The sequence below is a fragment of the Xenopus tropicalis genome, chromosome 3 (assembly GCF_000004195.4).
Source record: "Xenopus tropicalis strain Nigerian chromosome 3, UCB_Xtro_10.0, whole genome shotgun sequence".
NCBI lineage: Eukaryota > Metazoa > Chordata > Amphibia > Anura > Pipidae > Xenopus > Xenopus tropicalis.
Window position 1 is genome coordinate 39,702,483 of NC_030679.2, and position 17,134 is coordinate 39,719,616.

At 37.4% G+C, this 17,134-nt stretch overlaps 1 protein-coding gene across 1 annotated transcript in view; it reads right to left on the reverse strand.

Moving 5' to 3' along the window:
- Positions 1-4,058: 4,058 nt before the first annotated feature.
- The window catches only part of lars1 (leucyl-tRNA synthetase 1), a 29,596-nt gene continuing 16,520 nt past the window's right edge, over positions 4,059-17,134 (reverse strand). Inside the window, 16 exon segments of the mRNA NM_001015831.1 lie at positions 4,059-5,555; positions 6,494-6,626; positions 6,823-6,918; positions 7,727-7,831; positions 8,131-8,241; positions 8,331-8,441; positions 8,737-8,877; positions 9,247-9,387; positions 10,168-10,258; positions 11,903-12,086; positions 12,283-12,346; positions 13,845-13,902; positions 14,045-14,257; positions 15,176-15,314; positions 15,424-15,506; positions 15,597-15,662. Of these exon segments, the coding sequence (NP_001015831.1) occupies positions 5,350-5,555; positions 6,494-6,626; positions 6,823-6,918; positions 7,727-7,831; positions 8,131-8,241; positions 8,331-8,441; positions 8,737-8,877; positions 9,247-9,387; positions 10,168-10,258; positions 11,903-12,086; positions 12,283-12,346; positions 13,845-13,902; positions 14,045-14,257; positions 15,176-15,314; positions 15,424-15,506; positions 15,597-15,662 (1,942 nt within the window). The 3' untranslated portion in view covers positions 4,059-5,349.

Here is a 17,134-nt window from a genome sequence, read left to right on the forward strand (position 1 = left end):
TGAACTGTTGTGAAACTGCCGGGGTAAGGATGTTAACGCGCCATTGTATGTTGGTGACAAGCGGTGTCTCAGGCCCCCTCCTCTGTTCAGGGATGGTTTTTCCAGGCTGGCATAAATGGCCTCTTTCACACCTCTTTCAAACCATCTGTCCTCTCCGTCCAAAATATGCACGTTACTGTCCTCAAAAGAGTGACCTTTTTCTTTGAGGTGTAGATAGACCGCTGAGTCTTGTCCTGAGGAGTTTGCCCGCCTATGTTGGGCCATTCTCTTACAGAGAGGTTGTTTTGTCTCCCCAATGTATAAGTCTGAGCACTCTTCACTACACTGGACAGCATAGACCACATTACTTTTCATGTGCTTGGGTGTTGGGTCTTTCGGGTGCACCAGCTTCTGTCTCAGGGTGTTGCTGGGTTTGAAAAACACAGGAATGCGATGTTTGTTGAAAATTCGCCTAAGTTTTTCCGATGTTCCAGCAACATATGGAATGACTATGTTGTTTCGCCTGCTGTGTTCCTCCCTTCTGTTTGTAAGTCTGGTCTTTCTGTTGGTCTTTGATTTGGTTTTGATGAAGGCCCAGTCTGGGTACCCACAAGTTTTCAGAGCTCCTTTTAGATGTTTATATTCTTTCTCCTTAGCCTCTGCATTGGATGAAGAAGCCACTCGGATGAGTGGTGAAACGTTTTCAAGAAAAAACTCAGAAAAGTCCAGTTGTTTTAGACTTAATTCTACTAGATACTGTATATCATGACCTGGATGAATGAGAATCTTCATAGACAGTTTTACTCAATATTTCTGTAGCCATTTGTAAGCAGTTCTTCCATCTTCGTTTTATTCTTCATCATTTGCTATAAACAACCCCCAAGGTAAGTAAGTACAGCTCGATATGCAATAACAAGGCGCATTGGCTCTGAGCTGGAGAAACAAGCAGCTGCGGGTCTTTCCACTTTCTTTTTTTAAAGCAATTTTTGCTTTAAAGTTACATACAGGACAATATTTGTAAATAGCATATATTTTATTTATGAGATAGCCTCATTAGCTGTACAGGTGTTCCCATTACATTGCTTTTACGCGCTGTACAATGTCTGATACAGTGTTGGATAAGTGATGCAAGTGCTCCACCTAGAGACAGTGTTGCTGATGTGCCCAGTTACATTGCCACATAAGGCTAATACATAGGAAGGTTATTATTGATCTGTCACAAAGACAGGTATTATACTGGTATGTAGTTACTGAGGTCAGTGCCTCCTTTTTTGGGAAGTAGCAGGCCCATAAACATTTGTTCTTTGCTCACAGAGTAATCGTTGAGGATTACATGCTATGTGCAACACGGACAAATGCAATGCCGTGGCACAAATGTATGATAGCTGTGTCCATGTTATATAGGCATTTAAGCTCTATAGGGTTTGTTCAGATATAAGCCTGGGCTGGTGGGAAATCCCATCAGCTGATAAAGGCCTGCACTGACCCAGATTGCTTGCCAGATTTTCAATACCATCCTTTTTATATATAATAAACAACTTACAGGGAAAGTTTGCTGCCCTGATGGTCAGGTTTTTTTTCTGATAGACTGAGATATTGATACCTAACAGTGAATGCACGGTTCACGTGCACATTATATTCCATGACAAGTGGCTGTTGATAGTCTGATAATATACAAATACAGACATTAACACTATGGGGTATATTAATCATGCTGTGTAAAAAGTGGAGTAAAACATTACTGGTGATGTTGCTCATAGCAGCCAATCAGATGCTTTGCTTTGGTTTTCTAACAATTGAAATCTAATTGCTGATTGGTTGCCCTGGGGAACATCACTGGTAATGCTTCACTCAACTTTTTACACTGCATGATAAATACACCCTTTAGTACGGTACGCCAAACAACTTAAAACTGCTTCGACAGTATATATAATTTTTATAGATTCTTTGGGTTATATCAATATAATACACAAGAGCCATGAATATTCTGTAAACTGTATCCTTCCAAACAGTTTAGTCATGTCATCAGTTATAATCCGTGCTCAATGACGTCATCACTTATTATCAGTGCTCAATGATGTCAGTTTGTGTCACATGACTCACTGATACTTCTGTATTATAAAAAATAATGCACCCCCCTGTTATAAAATGTGATATCAGAAGTCACTTTGGATTTCCATAACCTATAGGCAGGTCAATGGCATTTAAAATGGGCCCTGATATTTCAAGTATGAAAAGTAGGTACATGCCTTTTCTGCTTATACACCAATTTCCAGCCCTGCTCTTTAGCCCTGTGCCTTTATATGGTCATGGAATTCCTGGGTGACTTATATCCTTATATTTTACAATAAGGGTACATTATTCACTATATATCCTTAAGAGGGATTATCACAAGAGAAGTCGGCATCGTATGTAGTTGCATCTCCATCACTTTCTATGAGGAAGTCTCCAGCCTTGATGGTCAAGAGCATCTGCCTATTCATTCATCCAAAGTGATGAGAATAAAAGGTGCATTTCAAGTATATTCCATGAAAAATGCCCATTATAGAAAAAGTCTGTGGCAAAATGATCTCCATTCAGGAACCCGCTGTTACCCACAGTACTTAAGTCTTTATGTATGTGCTCTTATAGGATATACAATACATTGGGCTTCAGATAGAATTGCCAGAGAGACAGGCATAAAATCACTGCCTTCACAGTCATGTCACATTCAAAAGCTCCCTTTCATTAGTCCTATAAAGCCTAGCAAGTCCTCGCTTCCCACTGACAGAACAAATTGTAAACAGAAAAGCCATATACTGCACAGGGACAGGAGTTTTTCTGCAAAAGTATTATTCTTTGCATTCCACGCAGTGTTTAAAGCGTCAACATATTGCACTGCACTTTACAGAAGTTAGGTAGGTAGCTATAACAACCTGAGGTTTAGAGTGTTATTTTAGGGAAAAAGTTCAGCTTCAAATGATAAAAGGAATTAAAAATTTGACTGGATGGTAATGTTGGCACAATTCTAGCCATACAGGTTGGCTGAATCAATGGTAGTAGGGTACATATTGAGCCAAGTCATCCCTCTAGTGTTAGGGGAACACCACCTCACTATTATGGCATTCCTCGGCATGCATATTTTCAGAGATTCCATTGTGGGTTGCTTAATATAATATCAGCCACATCTCCAAAGATGCATACCTCTAGCAAAAGAAAAAGCCAGAGTATATGACCAAAATGAACATTAGGTAGTTACGGTTGTTGGTGGTATTCATATTACTAAGGCATTGTGGGGTAAAGCTGCAAATGAATGATAATGTAATTGTGGGACATGGGTTGCACTGTAATGGGGTTATGTAATAAACGCACTACCAATCAGCAGGTAGCATTTACTAGTCACCAGTTTAAAAGCAAACATCTTTTTGGTCACTATGGGTTACTGCTCCTGGGAAAACAGGGCCTTTTATTACATATGGGGGTTAGAGTTTTCACCACGTTATAAAATAATTATCTGGAGCCAAGTCTCCCTTCTGGTTGGGTTATTAAAATGTACGCATTGAATTGAAGAAAAACATTTGGCTCCAGGGATTGGTGCCTACAAGACGTTCATCGCTTGGGTTGAAGATGAGGTTGAAAATGAGAACTTCTTAAATGAAAACTTTACCTCCATGCAAAAGAATTTAGGGACAAAAAGGGGTAATAGTTTAGTTTAAAAAGTGTCAGTATCTTTCAACCTGTTCCTATCCCAAGGACATACTGTCTGTCTGAGCAGTTCTCTTTTCCCATATAGTCTAATCTCAGAGCAACAGTGCTCATTGTAGAGTACAAATTGGCCAACATTGAGGAAGTTGCTGGGGAAAATTAAGAAAACAAAATGATTTTCAAAATGTTATGGTGCCAAAAACAATGACACTAATCCAAACCTTATATATAACTTACCAACGTGCTGTAACCTATATACGCAGCTAAACTTCACACTACTGTCATCAGTGACCACTTTAATTTGTAACTGCTATGTACGAATACTTCAATGATGAAACCTCTTCAAATTGCTGACTTTTGTTTTTTGTTTTCAGAGGGATAAAATAATGCAATGCTGCAAATTTAAGAACTTTATTCTGAGCATTTTTGCCATGTTACACGCTACATGCATTGAGACAGAAAAAAACAGGTTATATGAGTTAGGGTGAAGACACACGGAGGTACTAGTAGCAGCTACTTGTCACGGCTACAGAGATAGACATTTACTGTCATTGTCTCTATGTGTGTTTTGCAGAGGCAATTCTCAGTATTGTCTATGGCAGGGTATTTTCTGGGGGTTTAGGAGCCATGACAAGTAGCTGCTACTAGTAGCCCAGTGAGTCTTCACTCTTAAGCATTTTCATCTTGTGGGAGAGCTGTATTCATTTTAAAGGGGTGGTTCACCTTTAAGTTCACTTAGCTTTTAGTATGTTATAGAATTAGCAATTCTTAGCAACTTTTCAATTGGTCTTTATTTTTTTATTCTGTATAGTTTTCAAAAGACTTTTTATTACTTATCTTTCTAGCCAGGTCTCTACTATTTATCTCTCTCACACCACTGCTCGGTTACTAGGGTAATTTGGACCCTAACAACCAGATGAATTCCATACTGGAGAGCTGCTGAACAAAAGTAAAATAATAAAAAAACACATATAATAATAATAATAAAATAAAAAACAAAGGACCAATTTTAAATTGTCTCGTAAAAGCACCCTCTCTACATCACACTTAATGTTAATTTAAAGGTGAACAATCCCTTTAAATATATATACAGAACAGGACAGAGCCTTATACACAAAAATTGTAGCTGTGACAAACTCCATATTGTTATATTTAAGATTACATATACCAAGTAATGTTGTTATGGAGAATGCCTGTGCTGTTGGGAAAAGTCCAGGTAATTAGCACCTAAACTCACCAAATTGATAGGATTCATTTTCAGACCTGTCAATGCACAGACACTGACATGTACAGTTCGAAACACTCCCCTACATTTTCATGTTTAAGAGTGTTGTACTTTGCAGCAGACTCAATTTAAACAGACTTTCATGTACAGACGCTTGTTTGTTATTCTGGTGGGTAAGCAGAATCAGTGGAAGGAAACATCCCCTTTTGGGGAAGGGGTTTTAAGGTCCTGGAAGGTTCAGCTTGGCACACAAGTCTGACAATCCATAACTGAATTGTTTTAAAACTGGTCCTTCCTACCAAATATCTTCTTTAAGCCCCATCCATTTAGTACTGATTGCAACACCAGGCTCTGCCTTCTTGCACTGCCTAATGCAACATGGGGGATGAGTTCATAGTAATAACTGGTATCAAAATGGACTGCTGTGGCATGTCACAGAGCAGTTAGATGCATTGCTGCTATTACTCAACAACGTACACCAACGTGTCTCCAATATCAGTCTTCAGGCCATTGTCTGCGATGTGCACTTTCTTCTCATTCAAGTCAATGTGAAAGGCAGCTTTCGGAGATATTACACTTTTACCCACTTCTTCTTTCCCAAGCACAGGCACTCGGCGAGGTCCTAACACTGGGTCATCGTACCTCATTAGTTTCACCTTTGTGACATCTAAACAGAAGCGAGATCTGTTAGTCTTAAGAGCGACCAAACCAACGTATGAAAGGAACACTTAATTTTCATTTCTGCATCACAAATGTTTTCTGGGCCATTGTATAGCAATATTTGTACCAAACAAGTCATTCCATGCCTTTTCTGTATAAGCACATACAAACAATTCTAGGAAACCAGGGGCACACACTAACATTACTCAAGGCTATGGCTCCTCAGAAACACAGTTTACACATCACGACCTTATACTGTAGATGTTTCCTTTTCATATTCTAACTGCTACAGGACAGAGGCAAACCCAATTCCTAAAATACATAGCAAGTATGTAATGTCATCACCTCAGGCTTCTGTCGAGATGTCTTATTTGCATCCCCATATCTAGGATTCGGCAGGATTTCTTGTCATAGAATGGCCAATTTTAAGCATCTTTTCAGCTGGCCTTTTTTTAGTTTTTGAATTATTTGTCTTTTTTTCCTGAATCTTTCCAGCTTTCAAAAGGGGGTCACTGACCCCGGCAGCTAAAAATTTTTGCTGTTTTAAGCTTAAATTTTAATGTTATTGTTACTTTTTATTACTTATATTTTTAGTCAGGTCCTCTCCTAATCATATTCCAGCTTCTCATCAATTTCCTCTCTTGAATATACAAATTAGCATTTAGCTTTGGCTTGGTATTTGGTAAAGCTTCTGTGAAAGATTCTGTATTCAAAATTAAAGTCATGGATTTGGTGTATTGCTAGTTGCTAAGAAATGTCAGGATTAACGTTTTATGACTAATGACTGTGGATCCAATGATATAAAAAAAGAACTCCAGAATACTCAGACATTTCTGACCATCAAACAGCGATGTTTCATGGTAACAAACTGCTGACAGTAAGAGCAGTCTTAAATCAAAAGGCTCAGAGATTCTTACATTGCTAGGTCTGTAGTCTTTCATTTACCTTTGATTCCCCTGTCCGTCTTCATAAGACGTCTTATAATTGACTCTCTGCTGTCTCCTTCCCTAATGGCAATTTTGGTGGAAAAGTGGCCATTTGCTGGCTGTGGGTTCACAAGGAAAACTGGCACACCAGGCTAAAAGCAACACAGGAATATGAATCATAAAATATTCTGTATAGAACACAGAGTAGTCATGCCTTACAAATGAATAGTGCTTTTACTAAAAAAAAAAAAAATACTGTTACTGTCAGTTGTCTATTTTAAAAAGAAACACAGAATCCATGTAATAAGTAAAACTGTGTGACGCTAATATTACAAGGATATTACTTACCTCTGTTCTAAATACTGAAAATGGCTTTCCGGGACAACAGTCCTCCTTAACTTTGTCATCTGCATCAGAAGCAAATTTCACTTCAATCTGATCCAACTGCAGAATAAAAGAACATTATTCCTGCAAGAGAGCCTAGTACATCCAAGTAGCACAAATCATCTTTGGCTGTTGACAATGATTGGTTTGAATTAGAAATGATTGAAAAGTACATGATCATTGCTAAATCATACACTACAAATAAAAAGATTTGTAATTCATTACACTACAAACGCTGCTTTTAGAAGATATCTGCTGTCAGATTCCATAACCAATACATCCTGCCTGTACCGCCCACAGAGAAGTTACCCTTTGATATGGCAGCTTAAGCATTTTATCTGACATCGCTTGTCGTGAGCACAAGTACAGAGATCATTTGTATCTAATTAATCTAAAACCCTTATCGGTCTTTCAGCAGAAAAAGCGATCCTGGCTTCAGATGTGATTGACATCAAGTGAGATGTGGATCCAATAAAAAGAGGCAAAGCAGGGCATTGTCTAGAAAGAAAGGCGATCACAACGGTAACCTTGAAAAACAGTAATAGAAAAAGTGCCAGTTGCCCAGGGATGTGAAATACAGTGACTTCAATTGTATTAAACTTTGTGCTGCGGCTAAAATAAAGCACAGTTAACTTTGTATATTATTTTCTAGGAAGGCTGCACCAATGTTTGGAAGAAAGATTCTCTATAATGTTTTACAGACACCCTGATAAATTGTTTTATTTTGATCTACACTGACTTTTACTTAATAAAAAACTCAATCAGAATCCAAAGGCAGCCTCTCTACATGACTCTGATACAGAGAAATACTTTGTATCCATGTTAATACTGTAGTAGAGGGGGAATTTTGGTTATAAAAGCTACTAACCTCCAATGAGTTGGTCAAGTATACAATATTCTCCAGTAGAACAGTTTGCTCATCAAATTCCAGTTCCAGATCAAGAACTCTAAGTCCTTTCTTTTCTAGATTTTCCTGTAACATGAAAAAAAAAAAAAAAAAAAAATGAAAACCAGAACACAAACAGCTGCAATCTCTGCTTCCTTAGAAAATAAAGTGCTTCATAACATACTGGCCCTATATCAAGGAGGATAATAATGTAATTCCAAATAATAAACATTACATACCAGAATAAAGCACTGATCTTATGAACTGTCAGATTAGAAAAGTAAACTTCATAACATGAATATACATATTTCCCTGTGCAATCTACATGCTGCTGTAAAAATGAGCATGCAATCTTACGTCTAAAATTTGCAGTATATTATTATTACCTTGATCATGGCAACAAATGGCATAACACGCTTCATGTATTTTTTCAGCTCTGGCAAAGCATTTAGCTCTGTGGCTATAACTTTGTTATCTGGTAATTGTCCAGCATTAGCCTAAAAGAGAACAAAATGTAACAATTATTCTCTACAAAAATAAATGGGGACTCCTCTACAACCCACAGAGAGAGAATGTTCCTCCATACCTCGTAATGCTTACGAAGAGTAAGCAAGGTTTTGTGCTGCCATGGAGGATAGTTCTTTGCCACATATATGGTGCAGTGTGAGGGCTTCTGGGGTGGTTGTTTGTCCACTTTCTAAAGAAAACAAATGCAGTGTGTTTAATCCTTGCACCTACATAATGTACCAGGAGCCCTTCTTGTACTAATGCAATATAATATATATATATATATATATATATATATATATATATATATATATATATATATATATATATATATATATATATCAATCCAAATGGTGTCCGCACTCCAAGGCTCAATATTCTGCGGGGTGCTTAGCCAAAATTATGTATGCATAGAAAATAATCATGCTAATTATATATATATATATATATATATATATATATATATATAGGTTCCCATTTCTTACTTTGCCCTTAGCTGGAGCCATGTAGTTCTTAAGTCTTAGCCGGAGATCATGGGCAGTTTCAGTAAGATACTGAGAAGAGCGGATTAGCACTTCATCCACAGGGCCTGTAACTGGCCATGAAGCCTTCATAAGTGAATCTGTCTGTAGGATATGTAAAGAAAAACTCATGAGCTCACTCGTATTACAAGAAACTTACACTTTATCAGCAATAGCCACTACTGGCTGATAGCATTACATGGAAATCTTTCTTTCTGGCTTGTTGTGCAGCAGGAGTCCTTTAGCATTAGAAGCTATAACTGACAGGTTGAGAATGTACTGTCAGGTTGGCAAAAGTCAGATTTAGGAACTTAATTAATTACAAAAGCACGATTATCAGCGGAAAAAACCTACATGACCTACAGGTAACTTTTAATGTACATTCATAATTTGAAGAGTATCTTTTTGGTGTCAATATCACTTTAATGTGAACCACCCATTTTACTGTACATGGAGCACAATTCAAATGCTCACCTTCCCCAGCAAAGACCATATATGCTCACACAAGTGGGGGCATATTGGTGCCAGAAGCAGCGTCTGGGTTTCTATGAACTTAAAGACCAGGTCTCTGTGCATGCCTTCAATGGCCAGCTCCCGGTACTTATCCTTTGCAGCCTACAAGCATTAAATAAATAAATAATATAAGACAAAATGATACATAATATTTCAATTACAGATACAGATCAGGAAGATTTTTACATCGCATTTTACAGGGAAACTCCTGCTCCTATTTGGGTAGCCAAATAAAGGGCAATTGTGTGGCAAAAAAAATCAGGCAAATTTGCATCTAAGCAATAACCCCTAGCAAACAAACAGTGATTAGCTTTGTTCATACAGCTGCCATAGATCAATGAAAGCAAACATTTGATGGTTGCCATGGGTTACTGCACTAGTATAAGATTGTCCATTGTTAGTAAATGAGTTTAAAGTGTTTATATGGCTTGACATGAATTTCCACTTCATTGGCCATTAATAACTTATTTTCTATACTGATCCTGCAGTACGGGGAGAAGTTTCAGACTTCTTGGAATCAAGTCCCCCCCCCCCCACAAATTCCAACATTTGACCATCCCCAACCCTGGTCCATAGCATGTTTACAAAAACATGTAACTCTGTCTTACTGAAAGAAGAAATGGCACTTGCCAGAGACTACAGCAACCCACAGTCCAGTTTTATGGGAGGCAAGGTGAAAATCATCATGAGAGCATATGCACTTGCAGGTCACCTAGTTACTTGACTGAACAAGGGCACAGCTTGCATCACTCTACTCCATCCATCATAGGTGTCGCCTATTAATCTGCAAGGACTAAAAAAGCTTTGCATTTATGTATTTTAATAACCACTATGCTGACATTTCTGCAGGGATTAAAAAGCCATTCATTTCACACCACTCACCTGAAATTCAAAAAATCCTGTTTTTAGTGCTTCCTTGAACATCATTTTTTCATAATTTTGCTCAGTCTTTACAATTCCTGCATTGATTTCACTAAAAGACAGAAAAATGACAGATTGGGTAGTTAAGTGATGTCAAGAAGTATAGATTACTTGCAGAAGGGATGAGCGAGGTAAAACAACGGAGCCTCATCCGACCATAACGCATCATTTAAAATCTGTGCCTGAAACAGTTCTTGGTTTGCAGTCATTTTTCTATCTAAAACCCATAAGTGTTATCAAAGAAGTGCAGCAAAGAAAGAGGAAACCCTTTTCAGTCAGTTTAAAGGGAGTCTTATTGGACTACTTGCACTAAGCCTTATTGGTGGCATCCCCACTGAATAAATACAATCATTTCGTCCTCGTGCTGGCAAAGAGATTGCAGAGGGCATGGAGGTCATAAAAACTGTGGCACCAGCTGGCCAAATTTTTCAACCTGCTCAGTTAACTTCCCTTTGGCTCAGAGAATAGTTTGATTTAAAAAATCTAATTGCTTTGGCCCTATATACAGACACTAGACTAGTCTAGGCAAAAAAAACCATCTAAAACACAGCTTAGCGGTACAATTCTCTCTCACAGTGTATGAGTAGGTTTAGATGGCATAGCAGATTCCTACAAAACATAATAGGGCTGATTTATCAACCAATTACATTCTGCTTTTATTGTTCTACTTGCAGCTGGAAAAAAAAATCTAATCACTGGTTGGTTGTTTTGTGTCACTGCCCATGTGCAAATATGCCCAGTTTTGATAAATGGGCTATAGCGGAGGTTTACAGATAGCACTATTTTCTCTTATTTGCAGCACCATGTTGCAGTGGATATCATTACTGCCATGCAGCGCTAGGGTCTTAGGTTTGATTCCAGCCAATTTACAGTATGCAAGGAGAATATGATTTCCATATGCTGGCATGGTTCTCCTCTGTGTTCTACAGTTAACTGGCTGCTGACAAAACTCACCAGAGTGGGTATGAATGTGATAGGGCCTTAGACCGTAAGCTCGACTAGGGTATGGCCTGATGTGAACGACACTGTAAAATGCTGCAGGATTTGCCAGCACTATATAAATAGATAATAATGATTATGATGTTGAAAGGATGGTATTCCTTATTAACTATCTCCTAGTGCAGGAACTGGTGCATTGGTGCAAACATCTCAGACAGACTACTACATCTGCTGCAGATGAACATCTACTAGGAAATACTGGCTCAGCATTACGCATCTGATGTAATATAAGAAAAGGACTGTTGTTCACCGCTATATTTAATAAGCTGTCACTTTTGCTTTTAAAGAAAGTAATCAAAATGCTTAATAATTTAGCTGTAAGGCTTGGAAATAGACTACTTCTGTGACTGACTGGCACACTTTGGGTGAGGCAGACTATAATGGAAGTTTAATGTGGCCACTGGCTTTGATAGTAATAAAGTTTGATAATCCCAGTCATTTGCTGTTCTAGTTTGTTCCTCCCACGCCACCAAGGCTCTGAGTAACAGGAAGCAGCAGGTTACAAAGGCAATTAACAGATCAAAACAGTCAGTTTTCTGTATGGGTAAAAACAAGCAATATTAAAGGCATTGTTCAGTTTCTTTTTATACAAGCACTGGTAGGTGGTGCTGCAGCAACTTATTATTTTTGATGTGCCATTCTTAGAAGCCAACCTAATATTTTCTATATATGTATGAGCTGTGACTTTTTAAACTACCTTGCAAAAACACGATCGTTAAAAGTGTGGGATGTTCCACTTCTCAGGCTGTCAAAGTTTGCGAGCATTTCTTTAACCCACTCCACCCAAGTGTACAGCCTCAAAATCCCTGCGTCAGCCATGGCTTCCACAAAGTTGGCATCTTCCACGGTGTCCCCGGCATCAGCTAAAGCCAGACGCATACCTGGAGTCAAAAGATGTAATTATTAATACTCTGTGTCAGTATAAGTTACTGTTGGCTTGCATAAGTTACTGTTGGCTTTGTTGTATACATGGGGAAAATCACAAAGTACTGTATATTAAAAAAAAAATGGAAACCAACTGGATTCATTCATGAGCAATAACTTAATTCCTATAGAGTACTGATATAAAATCCTTACCATCGGCTGAAAACTTTTCAACAGCTTCGCTTAAAGTAAGGAAGTTCCCTGTAGACTTGGACATCTAAGAGAAACAAAGAAAATTATATTTTAGGTCTAAATCAATTATTTTCTTTTACTTTGCATTTTGCAGTTTATCTTTAAGTTAACTTATTATTGTAATTTTCTTCCTATTCTGCCTTTACAACTTGAAGATCTAATAGGCAGAGGGTCTGTTAGAGAGACCTTTTCCTATTCATTTTCCATTTTCACTGGCTGATAAGATAAATCAGAACCCTTAAAACCATACAGCCACTATAAATTACAAACAGAACTGTTACAAAACAATAAGTTACAATTTTCAAATAAACACAAAAATAAAGAATGGAAACAATTTGCAAATTGGCTTTGAACACCACTTTCTACATCATACTAAATTGTAATTTTAAAGTCACCCAGGCATAAAAAGCTGTATTATAAAAATGCCTTTTTAAATTCAAACTACTATTTTTTTTTATTTTTTTTTTTTAACACACCCATACCCATTACAAAAGCATTGAAAACCCCCAGCTGTCAATCATATATTGCCTGTCCTGCCTCCATGATTAAAATATTTATATAGTGTAAGTTTATTTTGCTTGACAAACACAATAGAAAACAATTTGGAATTATTTATTAGGGTGACAGATGCACTTAAAATTGAATATGAGTTTCATTTCATGGAATAAGAAAATTTCTAAATATAGTAAAATACCCATTTTACGTTTTTCAGGGGACCAAACAATGTAAAATCAGGAAAATTCATTATGCATTAGATATTTGTGGGACCACAAAAATACAGTGCAAGAAGCAGGAAAAAAAATCAGGGTATAAAATTGAGATTAACCTGTACAATGAAACATTCTTTGCCATTTCTGCAATAATCAGGTTACTTTTTACTGTCTCCAACTTATCAATCAGTCTCTCTTCATGCAGCAGTCAAAGGTAGATTTTGAAAGTTAGGTCTAATATGGCTTTTTTTGGGGGGGCCTAGAAGATGTATTAGAGCTCGCTCTTTCAAAATAGACTCTGGCACAAATCCTGTCTCTCTTCAGTAATTTCGGGTTAGCTCCAAAGAAAAGTATTTTGGTTAAGGAGGTAACCTCCTCAGTCTCAAATTCATCTTATGTAATCAGAATCTGAATCCAGCATGAAGAGAGAAAGAAGAGAGACAGCTCTGAAAGTTTCCTATTTCCACTTAAATGTTCATTTTCACAATAGTTCCCCTTTAAAATAAATTAATTCTTTCATTTACTAATCTACATTCACGCAGCAAACTCACACCAAATTAGTTTGCTTCCTACAGATTATTCCATTATATTCCAAATGCTTCAAAAAGTACTCACCTGGGCACATGTTGTCTGTGGTGTGGGTGTATGCATATGTGTGTGTTTTGTTTTTGTGCATATCTGGTAGTAGTAGTGTAGACTCAGATATAGCATAGCTGCATGTGACTAATAAATATAGGGTACATCTATGTATTTATCTATATTTAACATGGGATATACACATTCAGATGTTAGAGGAGATTTATAATAAAATACCTTTTCTGAATTTAGCAGCAGGTGTCCATTTGCTCTGACTGCAACCGGCCATTTCCCACTTACATGAAGTAAAAGAAATAAAAATCACTTATACAAAGGCCTACATAACGGACAATCAGTCAAAGGTTTGAAAAATTAAATCATTAAAAGTTTCAAAACATTAACAATATAAAAACCTTGTTCAACAGTGCAGTACACACCTGTCTTCAGGCCACATAGCTACATGGTTGTAGAGGAAGTAGGACAGATGATTAGGAACAAGGTCTTTGCCAGAAACCCGCAAGTCTACAGGGTACCAAAACTCAAACTCTTGCTTCAGCTTTTCCAGCTTCTCCTTCTGAATGGTGGTCTTTGGGAAGGGGGCTTTCTTAAAGAAGATGTAGTCCCACACCTCTTTCGTCATTTGCTCTGGCCTGAGTATAATACACCAAATGAGCTTAGATATGGTTACATGAACAGACAAAAACACAGTCCATGAAGATAATGTATTTAGGCACTTGTAAAGGAATACTGCTAACTAATAGAGCTTAGAAAATGTAGGGCATTTTCTGACACTTCTATAGCTGTGACTCGTCTTTTTGACTGCTAGTATCTCAGCCATAAAGAATGAGAGAACTGCCGCTTTCTAAGAAAGCATACAGTGTAGCCTTTAAAGGGACAGTCCACACCTAAGACACCTTGCTAAAAATTAACACAATATGTGTTGAAATTACATGCTGTGTATTGTTTAAAAACTTTATATTTTCCTATTATTCCATTATAAAGCACTCATTTAAAAGTTGGGCCATATTCAATGAATTTACCCTCCCCCCAGGGCAATTTGTTCAGAGCTCCCTATCTACCTTTGTACAAACAAACCCCTCCCCTTCTCTAAGCAGCAGTCTTTGAGCAGCTAATTACTGGGGGGCTTCTAAGTGGGCTGGTAATTCATTTTATCAGCTCCTTTGAAGTTCTTAGGGATCAGGAAGTGACAGGAAGGGCTAAAGTGAAACCGGCTTCATAATCTTGTTTAGTACTAGAAATAACAGAAATGGAGGATATTTCTTAATTAAAACAATTGGCAAAAGGTTTGTTTAGCATATGCCCTATTTACTGAGGGGTGAAAGGGTTATGTGTCCCTCTAAAAGTTTCTGACACACATTGCATATTGTAGCAGATCAATTCCCACTGTACAAGTTGAGGATTACTGACTGTATAACTCAAGGACCCAGTGGGAAATAATCTGCTAAAACTGCATGCTATTTTTTTTTTCTTGGCTGTCACTTCAATGCCTTCAGTCACAGAAGTAATGGTGATAAAATACAGGCTTCAAAGTTAATAAAAAATGTTACCTTATACCAAGTGGAGATGCCCCTTGACCACTAAGTTCCTTCCCCTGAAGCAGATGGCAGACAGTGTAGTAGGCCATGTATATTGTTGAATCAGAAAGGGACTCAATCAGCCACTGCTCATCCCAAGGCAAGCGAGAACCTGAATTTTAAATTAAAAAAATATTACATAAAAAACAGAAAGCTTGTAATGACTACCAGTCTCCAAAACTATTTCCATATAGGGTATGTCTTATTGGTAGAGCATATACCTAAGCCATATGTCCTTGAGCAGGCATGTTCCTGCAGCCAGCCAAGACTTGCTTCAAAGTTTCTCCTGGTCTCTTCACAGAATCTTTGGAAAAATGAAAGCTCATTGATTGTCTGCATCATACACCAACAGTAAAGACCAACATGTATCACTATTTATTACTTATAGACTTACGTTTCCAAGCTCTTCAAGCATTCAGTAGTTTGGGTCTTCCAGTTTGCTTCACCATAGTCCAAGTACCTGTTAATGGCATTTGAAGTTAAATCAGTTAAAAGTATTAATTCAATTAATCAATAAGCACTGCTTTATAGGAGAGTAAGGCAAATCTCACAATTCATTCAGAAGAAATGTAATATCTGCAGAGTCATAGTAGTATATAGTAGTAAACACTTAAAGGAAATGAGAACAGAAGGTATATATTAGGTATTGAGTAGCAGGCATATACAGAGATAGTAAAGATAAAACTTAACAGCTGTATTTTGGGTACCAATCAGTTTTAAAAGTGAAGTAGTCAATTATCAGACCTGCTTCTCAAATATATGCCACAGAGCTCTCTTATTGTAAACACAAAATTGTACTTATAGATTTGCCACAACAGTTTCTATAGGATCTAATAAAACAGCACCATAAATACAAATAAAATAAAGAAATGCAATAAGTCACATTTTACAATCAGCAAGACCCTTATTTATATTAACCAGAAGCTCTACAGCATGCCTCTTTGATGGAAAGGGAAATATTGGTACTACTGAAAATGACTATATTTTAAGTCTGATGTTTGGGCAACAAGTAAAGCTGTTGTCACAGGATATACATTAGTTCCCTAAATTATTAGATCTCTTCAGTCAATATCCCAGGGGAAGAATGCTTAGAATTAGTTATTGGCAATCTGTGAGAGAGGTAGAATTGCTTTAAAATGAAGCGCTCTGGGTTTCCAGGGCAATTTCCACTGAAACTTGGCAAGACAGTACAAGTAAATTACAAGAAAATGAGTTTGCTAATGAACAGACTTAAAGGCAATTTCAATCACTTACTAATTTCAGTGAGTACAATAAGCAGAACATTGAACAGCTTGAGCTGTGGGCAGGAATAAAACATTGACAAAAGAAATATATCTCAATATGATACAAAGGGAACAATGCTAAAGTCATTATGGTATGCTAAATCAAGGTGCTAATTTTATAGGGGAAGGCAAAAGAAGCATAATACAAAAGGACTTTTTGTCTAATATCCAGACTTCTTTAGTTTTAGTTAGGCAGCAACTTGAAAACAAACTAAGCTTAAAGCTATACTGACACTACAGTTTCAGTTTTTTTATGAATGGCAGAGGGATCCAATTTCCTGGGTATGGTGTTTTGGTTCAAAGTCATCCTAAAGTAGGTTCTGGCTCTTTACTGAACATTCATAAACAGGCTGCTTCTCATTATTCACAGTGCAAGTTTCTTTCCATGGAAAGGCTATTTTAGTGCAAAATGTGCAGGCTTTACCCCCCACTTAACCTGTTACGGCACTGGTGTGATTAATAAACAGATGCCAATGACAGATTTTAGGACTTTATTTTCTACGAAGTTCCTGGGTGCACTATAATTTATTTATTTATTTTTTTGTATTATCCGGTGTTCCTGACTATTCTGATTGCTGCCTGCCCTGACTATTGGCTGTATTCTGACTACGAGAGTCTAAAGCCATGTGGCCCAAAAGGATGAAAGCAT